Genomic DNA, 10,262 nt, shown 5'->3' with positions numbered 1-10,262 from the left:
ACCAGGACTTTGAAATAAAATAAAATGAAAACGTGAGAATATATTACATTTATGGAGACTCAACCAGGGATTTTGAAATAAAAAATTTCCTCATGAAATTAAAAAAAAATGCTTAAATGATAGACATTACTGGAGAGCAAAATAGTGAACTGGAAGATCAAGTCAAAGAATTTTCCCATGACAGTATAAAAGGAAAAAGAAATTATAATATATATACACATATTAACATATATATAAATATATATATATATGGGTGCATACACACACCCCTATGTATGACAGCTTAAGGTACAAGGAAAATGGATCAGGAAATTTTAATACACAACCAGAAAAATCAAACAGAATGAAGATACTTAGCAACAAGTCCCCCTTCATTTGCCAATTGTACTCCAATTGACCTGATGGGAATTACCCTTTCCCGTTCTCAGTCCATTAATTCAGGCAATGCTGAGTCCCAAGTATGACTCTGATGAAGGGCAGGTAACTCAGATATGAATAATCAGATCATTGTTCTTCTGGATACAGTGACTGATTACAATATTGCCAGTGGTACATCAGGAAATTCTGTAGAGCTGGTAGAAAATTCAGTGATCACACCCATGGATATAAACCTGAAAGATTTCAGCCAGATGCTACTGTAGGTGAGCCTTCAAAGAAGTGGAGAAATGTCTTGCTTTTGATGAAAAATGAGATAGAACAGCTTTAATGACACTGAGCTCCTGATCCATCTGGGTCTTAAGTTGCTCTACCACAGGCCTTTTTGGTTTGGGGGCCAATTAATTCTAGTGAAGCCAATTATGATTGTGTTTTTTGCTATGAAAAGATGCTTAACCTATGTAAAAATAAATAATGATAATAAACAAAATAGAAGAAATTTTCCCAGAGCCCAAGAGAGATAATCACTAGATTAGAAGTGACCACAGAATACAGAACAGGGCAAACAACAAAAGATCACCATGACTGCATGATGGTAAAATTATTTCAGAATAAAAATCCTAAAGTTTTCAGAGAAAAAAAGGAAATTAAGTACCAAGAAATGAATGAGGGAAAATGACTTTGAAAGTGTTTTGGATCTATTTAAACTGCTATCTAATAGGAAGCCAAAATAAGGAGAGTTTTGGACATGCAAGGACCTAGACATTTTTCTACCAACATACTTTGTCTAGAAGAATTCCTTACATGTGGATTCCAAAAAAATTAGATGAATCCAAGAAGAAGAATAATAAAGATTGTGAGAAACAGCAAACTAAAATATAACAATACAATTTACAATTGTCCAAATACCTTATAAAGTTTAATTTCTGAAGAATCAGAAACTAAAATACTGGATGTATTAGTACGGATAGAAGAGACAATCAGGAAGAAGAGAAATGCAAGCATGCTAAGTTTATTTTATTGTAAATGGGGGAAGATACAGACAATCATTAACTTTTGAGATTAACAAAAACCGTAAGTTATGTGAGTGAGGAACAACAATATAGTATTATGATGACTTCTCATCAGAAAGAATGGAAGTCAGAGGCAGTAGAGTAACATTCAAAGAGCTCAAAAACACACCTGACAAACAAAAGTTCTCCATCCAGCAAAAGTATGCCTTAATACATTTTTCAAGCAGACCTGCTTTACAATACTAAAGAAAGTCCCTGAGTTTGAAAAGAGATGACATCAGACAGTAACACAAAATCTACAAGAAGAAATGAGTACTGGGATTTTGGAGTGCATAACATAAGAAAATAATTTATTTTAAAACCTACCAATAGGTGCGCCTACGTAGCTAAGTTGATTAAGCGTCCAGTTCTTGACTTGGCTCAGGTCATGATCTCACGGTTTCTGAGATTGAGCGTCACAGCAGGCTCTGTGCTGATAGCATAAAGCCTGCTTGGGATTCTCTCTCTCCCTTTTTCTCTGTCCCTCCTCTGCTCTCCCTCTCTCACCCCCCTCAAAATAAATAAATAAACTTTAAAAAATGTTTAAAAAGCAAAAACCTACCAATAAATGAAAATGGTGTGCTAAAAGAATTGTTGAACACAAAAGAAAGGCAGTAAAGGAACATGGCAGAAAAAGATATGAGACATAGAAAACAAATATCAAAATAGTAGTATCACAGCAATGATTACATTAAATGTCAATGACTAAACACTAATTAAAATGAAGAAACTATCAAGATGGATAAAAGAACAGCATCTAACTCTATGTTGTATACAGGAGACACACTTTTAAGCCACAAACAGATTAAAAGTAAATGAATGGAAAAAGATTTACCGTGGAAGCAGTAAATAGAAGATATCTGGAATAACGATCTCAGACAAAATAGACTTTAAACAAGAAATACTACTAAAGACAAATCTCATAACGATAAAGGAAAAATATAAAGGTGACAATTATAAATATGCATGCAAATAAGAACTGAGACTCCCTCCCCCAATCCTGAACAGACATCCTGAACAGAATTAGGAGGATAGACAATTTAACAGTTATAACTGATACCTGTAATACTCCTCTCTCAGTAACTGATAGAAGGATATAAAACCACTAAGAATATAGAACACTTGAACAACACTATTAACTAACTGGACCTAATAACATATTCAGAATCTTGACCAAACTAGAGCAGAATACGCATTCTTTTAAGTAACAATCTCCAGGATAGACTACTACTTTATGGCAGCCATAAAACATATTTTAACAAGTCTATATTTGAATGTAGACAGATCAAAATCATAAAAAGTGTGTTCCCTGACCACAACTAGATTGGACTAGAATTCAACAACTGGAAGAAATTTGGGGAAACCCCACATACTTGGAAATTAAATATTATACTTGCAAAAAATAACTTGTAGTAAAAGAAGAAACCACAAATGAAAACACAACAAATCAAAGTTCATGGGGTACCACTAACACAATGTTTAGAAGGTATTATGTAACTTTAAATGCTTATGTTAGGAGGAAGAAAAATCTAAAATCAATAACCTTAGGTTACACACCAGGAAAGTAGAGAAAGAGGAGCAGATCAAACCTAAAGTAACTAGAAAGAAAGAAAGATCAGAGAGAGAGAGAGAGAACACTGCAAACAATAAAAACGTAAGTAGAAAAACAATGGAGAAAACCCAATAAAATTAAAAATTGGTTCTTTGAAAATATCAATAAACTTGATAAACTATTAGGTAGAAAAGAGAGATGACACAAATTCCCAAAATCAGGAATGAAAGAAGAGACACTATTACAGACCCTACAAGAATTAAAAGGATTGTAAAGAGGGGCGCCTGGGTGGCTTAGTCGGTTAAGCGTCCGACTTTTGCTTAGGCCATGATCTCGCGGTTCGTGGGTTCGAGCCCCGTGTCGGGCTCTGTGCTGACTGCCAGCTCGGAGCCCGGAGCCTGTTTCAGTCTGTGTCTCCCTCTCTCTCTGACCCTCCCTTGCTCAGCCGTCTCTCTCTCTCTCTCTCTCTCTCCTAGAAATAAATAAAAATATTAAAAAAAAAAAAGGATTGTAAAGAAATTTTATGAATAACTCTGTGTCAGTAAATAGCTCAGATAAATAAATTTCTTGAAAGACACAAATTACCTAAATTTACACAAGGAAAATATAAATTCAGAAAGATCTATAAAAGATAAGAAAGGTGAATTGGTAATTAAATATATTCCCAGAAAGAAAACAAAAAGTCCAGACAACCCAATTCACCAGGCTGCACCAGTGACTTTTATCAGACATTTTAGAAAGAATTAATACCAATACTATATATACTACTTCAGAAAATAGAGGGGAACATTTCTCAACCCTATCAGTGAGACCACTATTACACTGATACCAAAGGCATACAGAGACATTACACAAAAGAAAAACTACAGAGCAATACTCTTCATGGATATAAACACCAAAATCTTTAACAAAATATTAACAAACTGAATTCAGTAACATATAACAGGCTGACTTAACATTAGAAAATCATTTATTGTAAAATAATAGAATAAATGAGAAGAAGCACGCAATTACCTTAATAGTTGTAGAGAAAGCATCAGCCAAAATTTAACACCCCCCTCATAAATAAAAACTCTAAACAAAGTAATCATGGAAGATATGTTCCTCAATCTAATAGGTAACCATGAAAACTCTAATATTAATATTATACTCAATGGTGAAGGAAAATGCATTTCCCTTAAGACTGGGAAAAAGACAAGATTTCCACTCTCTGGACTTCTATTCAACAATATTCTAGAGTTTCTAGCCAGTGCATTACAGTGGAGAAAAAGAAGTTAAAGGCATACAGTTGGGAAAGAAAGAAGCAAACTGTCCTTATAGAAAAGATACGATCTTAGATGTGTAAATTTCTAGGAAATCCAGAAAAAAATTATTAAGGTTAATGAGTAAGATTAATAAGGTTGTAGGATACAGGGCAATATAAAAATTCAAATTTCATTTTTATACTTTAACAACAGACAATCTGAAAGTGAAATTAAGAAAGCAATTTCATTCAAAATATCTTAAAAGTAAGAAAATTCTAAGGAATACATTTAACAACAACAAAAAAATGTATGATCTGTACATGGTAAACTGTAAAACACTGCTGAAAGCCATCTTACCAATATCAAGTCTCCTAATCCATAAACATAATGGAGAAAAATATTATGTTTATGGATTAGGAGACTAGATATTATTAAGATGGCTCTTCTGACCAAATTGATCTATAGACCAAATGCAAATCCTATCAAAATCCTTGCAAGGATTGGCAGGCTAATTCTAAAATTTACAGTGCAAAGAACTTAGAATAGCCAAAACAATTAGGAAAATGAGCCATTTTGGAGCATTTATAATACTATCTGACTTCAAAATTACCAGGAAGCTACAAAATCAAGACTGTGTGGTACTGACTGACTTATAAACAGACCTACCAATCAGTGAGATAGAAGTCTAGAAACAAACCCATATATTTATGGTCAACTGATTTTTGACGATGGTTCCAAGGCAGTTCTATGAAGAAATCATAGTTGTTGTTTTTAACAAATGGTAACATTTGAATATACATAGGCAATAAAAATAAACTTGTACCACTACCTCACACCATATGCAAAATTTAACTCAAAATGAATCTATGTAAGAGAATAAAACCATAAACCTTCTTTACTCATAACATAGGCAAAAATTGCTTTATATGAAACTCAAAGCACAATCCATACAAACTAATAAATTAGGCTCTTATCAAAATTAAAAGTTTTGCTTTTCAAAAGACACCATTTAGAAAATAAAGAGAAGCCACAGACTCAGAAAATATTTGTGGATCATTTGTCTGATACAAAACTTGTATCCAGAATAAAGAACCATTAGAACTCACTATTAAGAAGACAATTCAATTTTAAAAAGCAAAATAGTAAGCATTCCGTTAAGGCAGATGAATGGCTAATGAGGAATGAAAAACATAGACAATATCACTAGTCATTAGGGACATGCCAATTAAAACCACAATAAAATAACACTATATACACACTAGGATGATTATAATCCAAAAGACTGCTGACACCACGATTTGATGAGGATATGGAGATACTAGAAACCTCACACTGTGCTGGCGGGCATGTAAAATGGCATAGCCACTTTGGAAAACAGTTTGGCAGTTTCCTACAAAGCTCAACACACTCTTTTGTCATACGACCCAGCAATTCACTACTTGGTATTTAACCAAGAGAAATGAAAATTACATGTCCACAAAATGATGTGTGTGAACAATTTCAGAGCAGCCTTATTTATAATAGACAAAAATTATAAACAATCCAACATCCATCAACTGGTACATGGATAACTGATAAATGGCGATAACTTCAATATGATCTAAGGAATTCCACTTCACAGGTGGAATTGATGACAACCTGAAAAATCTTTTGATAGACTGCGGGCGAGGGCTTCCGTAGTTCCAAAATAATCACGGTGCCAGGTTACCTGCCCTTAAGTTCAGCCCAGTGTAGCCGCTATGTCAAATGGTCCACAAATCTTTATTTTAATGTAGGTCAGGTCCTGGAGCCACGTGGGTCTTGACAGGTGCTGGAGACTGCCAGGTGAATATGACCATGAAGGGCCTTAAAGGAACACACAGATAGTCCAGACGAGAGACCGCCAAAGCTAAGTGTTGGCCTGTGCAAAGCTAATCAGTTTTGGAAAGAAGTTTGGTTTTTGTTTCTTTTTCTTTCTAACCTTGTAGCCTAAACATCGCTGCAACAGAGGCTCCACTGAATGAACGTAAGAGAAGTGACCTCTGCAATTGAGAGGAGACGCCTACACTCCACAAGTTACACCCAAGCTGTTGATTAACAAATGCAGTGCAGACCCTTGAAGATAAGCCTTTCAAACAAAGCCGAGGGTAAACAAGACCACAAGAGTCAATAGTATTTACCTCTCACCTACCAAGTAACTTTTTTTAGTCATTGTGAAATACCAAATCAGGAGATTAGCATTGCCATCCACAGGAAAGGGGGCCTGAGATGCAAAGAGACCTGACCTCTTTGCTCAAACCAGCATTTAGTCCTTTAGGGCTTTTCTAAAAACCTTATATCCAAGTCAAAGAGCCTTCTAAAATGAAATGAGAAACCCAACCTCAGAAGCTTGAGGGGACGGGGGCTACATCCTAAAAATGAAAAATCTTCCCAAAACGTACCCAGTTATTCTCTGATTCTCAGTTACCAACATCCCCCGCCTCCCTTCCCTCCCCGCCCCTCTCCCGGGTCTTGCGGGTGGGCGGTTCTTACTGTTTTTATTATTAAAGATTCCAGATTCGCTGGATCCACGCTGACCTGACACCTCGACTCGGGGGTTGCGCTGCCGCCGTCGCAGCCCGGACAGGCAGGTCGCGCGTGCTCTGGGCCCGACGCGGCGAGCGGGGGACAGTCTCGGCGCGGCCACCCCTTCGCCGCGCGCAGACAAGGGTCTGTGTCCCTGCCTCTTCCCGGCGCCCCTCCTGCTTCCCGCGCAGCGAGCAGCCCCGGGGCCGCAGACCGCCACCCCCCGCCCCTGCAGAAGTTCTCTCGGCCTCTGGACGAGCGGGCTGCGCGAGCCCCACGACTCTCTCGGCGCAGGTGCTCGCGCACGTGGGGCGCAGCTGGCGCAGGTGGCGACCGGGTGCGGTCGATGAGGCGCAGCTTGAGGAAGATGCTGAGCCCGGGGGGGAAGGAGGAGCCCCAGGGCGCAGTCTACCAGGGCGTGGAGGACGACATGGACGACTCCAAGGGCTCGCTGAAGGTACCCGGGGCGCTGGGCGGTCGGGACGGGTCCGGAGCCCGGGCGGGGGCGGCTCTGCTGAACTCTGCCTCCTGCGTTCAAGGTTTCCTAGCCCGCTGCCGCGGGACCCGGGGACGTGTCTGAACCTAGTACTTGTTCTCAGAGTGTGTAATTGGGTTTCTGTTGACAGCACATCGCTGAGCAGACCTGTAAATTGTTCTTTCTGGCACTGTGGGTAGGCAATGTAATCCTTGCAGTATCACTGAGAACATCAAATTCAATTGCTAAAATACTTCCAAATGGAATTAGACGAACACTTTCTTTGCTTCAGTGAGACAATGAGAATTCATTTATTTCTGTAAGAAACTCATTTTATTTTTATTTTTAATTTTTTAAAATGTTTTTTATTTACTTTTGAGAGTCAGAGACAGCGTAAGCAGGGGACGGTCAGAGAGAAAGGGAGACACAGAATCTGAATACAGGCTCCAGGCTCTGAGCTAGCTGTCAGCACAGAGCCCTATGTGGGGTTCGAACCTACAAACTGTGAGATCATGACCTGAGCCGAAGTCGGACGCTTAACCGACTGAGCCACCCAGGTGCCCCAAGAAACTCATTTTAAATTTATAACTGAATCTGTAAATTTGGAAATGGTTGGGTGCTAGTGGCCTACCCTTCATTACTAAAATTATGTGTAGCTTACATAGAATTTAGTAGTTGAAAAGTGATACAGTGTATTTGAAGGACTGTCCTAGAAAAATGATTTCTTCCGTACTCTTCCATGATAACAGAACAAAACCCAAAATTCAAAATTTTAAGCGATTTTATTTCAACCTGACATTTGATCAATGAATGCTAGTCTGCTCCATGTTTATTAACTATATTAAAATGCATTAAGTACAGCACACCTGGGTAGCTCAGTAGGTTGAGGATCCAATTCTTGATTTCAGCTCAGGTCATGATCCCTGGGTTGGGGGTGGAGCCCCACATTGGGCTCCACTGAGCATGGGCCCTGCTTCAGATGGTCTCTCTCTCTCTCCTTCTGCACCCCTCCCTTGCCCTCTTTCAAAAGAAAACAAAAAGTAAAATAAAAAAATAAAATAGTACCTTAACATTTCATTTTATTTCATGTGTGTCACATGTGACTAGTAACAAAGACAGAATTAAAGCAAGTACATGGATCATCTGTTTGAAAAAGGTTTTGCATTTTCCAAAAGTAGTTATTTTACAGTGGTTTCTAGGACTACTGTCTTGTAAAACCTTTTGCTTTTGGTTCATGTGATGAAATATTTGCTAAGACATATCTTCAGAGAAAAAGCAGACAAATGTCTTATTTGGCCGTGTATTTTCAAAGCTGGAAGGGCCATTGAGAAATAATTTTAGACCATATATTACCATAGCACTGGAATGAGGTCCATTCATTTTTCATGTTGCTTTTTAAAAAGGTAGTCGGGGGAAGTTCTTTGTATACTGGTCCATATGGCCCCTCCTGCTGCTCCGTTAGAGCTCTGGGTCCTCCCTATTCCTCTCCTTCCTCCACTGTCTCCTTCTGGCACATTTATTTACATGTAGAAAGTATCACAGAGAATAAGTATCCAAATGTGTGGTACACATTCAGTACAGGTAGTGTGAGGAAAGAGCTAGAGTGTTTCTCAAACTTGTTTTTTGGTCTTAGAATCCCATTAAACTTAAAAAAAAATGGAAGAGTCCAAAGAGTGCTTATTTACAGGTTTAGAGGCACCAATATTTACCATATCAGAAACTTTTTTAAAATGGAGGAAAAAATTAAAACCTGGGAATCCATGGCACACATTCCAGCAACTGTCAGTGCTGAAATGTCCCCATATGTCCTGTGGCCTATCTCTGTGCATCCCTGAGAGACAGAGAGCAAGGCTAGGCCAGAGAATGGCATCTTGTAGTTCCCCTGAAGGCCTCGAGGAGGGGGGAGAATTCAGGAGGTCATTGGACTGGAAACCAGGAGAGAGGGAGAGAAGGGCACGCTTCCCTCGGGTAGACAGCCTGGTTTAACTCCTGCTCAGCCCCACATGAACACAGCACAGCGTGGGGCTAGAAGAGGCGAGCTTCTGGAGCAGAACACTTGTGCGCCCTTCAGGGACATGCAGGCGCTTGGCTGCAGCCTTACTTTTGGGCCAAAATCTGCGATTTGGCTTTGGCAAGCAAATATCAAAATACCTAATTCGGCGCAGTTTCCAGTGTCTGTAAACTGATGTGTAATCAATAATACCATCATATCTAAACAATATAAAATGTTAGCGATAGAAAAATGTATGTCATTCATATTTATTAATACCTAAATACTCACTTTCAGATATAAGCAGGAATTCTAGAAGCAACTTTGAATAAATCTCTTGTCAGTCAACTGAAGTATAATTTATAAATGACTATAAGTATTTTGAAGATTCTTCATTTTCTGTATAAAACCAATACTAAGAAATTTCTCCAATAGTTGAATAGGGAATATAGATATTTAGAGAGGATACATTAATTTTTAGAAAAATAGAATATACTCTGATCTAAAATATTTATGAAAATTTAAATAATGCAAGGTAGGATAATAGAAGTAAGTTTATCACATGAAGGCTTTTATAAAATTTTGTTTGCTAGAGTAACAATATCAAATAAAATTATCTTTGAGGATTAATTTTTAGTTACTTTATTCTGTTTAGGACATAAGATTTTCTAGAAAAAGTTCTGTTTGGGAATTTTTCATGTTTTGTGAGAATTCATCAAAAGTGGAATGTCAACACCATCACCACAAAATTTTACAAGGAGGAATTATGAGAAATCCCCCTCAGTCCAATCATAATAAAGAATTTAGAAAACATGAGATAGAAAAGAGTCTTAAAGAAAAACAGGTATTCAGAAAAGCTCCTGCACCTCCCTTGACACCAGTGGAAGTGCTTGGAGTTACACTCTTCTAGGCCAGTGGCAACATCAGCTGTGCCAAAAGTGTACGGAGCTTACACTACAGAGTCTGTCCTTATGGTTTCTGATACCTTATTCTGTCACCCAGGTCATTCATTCCATGATGGTTTTTACCT

At 38.1% G+C, this 10,262-nt stretch overlaps 1 protein-coding gene across 1 annotated transcript in view; it reads left to right on the top strand.

The window, feature by feature from the left end:
* Positions 1-7,113: 7,113 nt before the first annotated feature.
* The window catches only part of TRPA1 (transient receptor potential cation channel subfamily A member 1), a 49,708-nt gene continuing 46,559 nt past the window's right edge, over positions 7,114-10,262 (top strand). Inside the window, exon 1 of the mRNA XM_039238403.1 lies at positions 7,114-7,224. Coding sequence (XP_039094334.1) covers positions 7,114-7,224 — 111 coding nt within the window. The remainder of the gene's footprint in view (positions 7,225-10,262) is intronic.

The sequence above is a fragment of the Hyaena hyaena genome, unplaced genomic scaffold, assembly GCF_003009895.1.
Source record: "Hyaena hyaena isolate Hyena2069 unplaced genomic scaffold, ASM300989v1 scaffold_139, whole genome shotgun sequence".
Classification (NCBI taxonomy): domain Eukaryota; kingdom Metazoa; phylum Chordata; class Mammalia; order Carnivora; family Hyaenidae; genus Hyaena; species Hyaena hyaena.
Note: the sequence above shows the minus strand (reverse complement) of the source record. Positions and strands in the feature narration are given on the sequence as shown.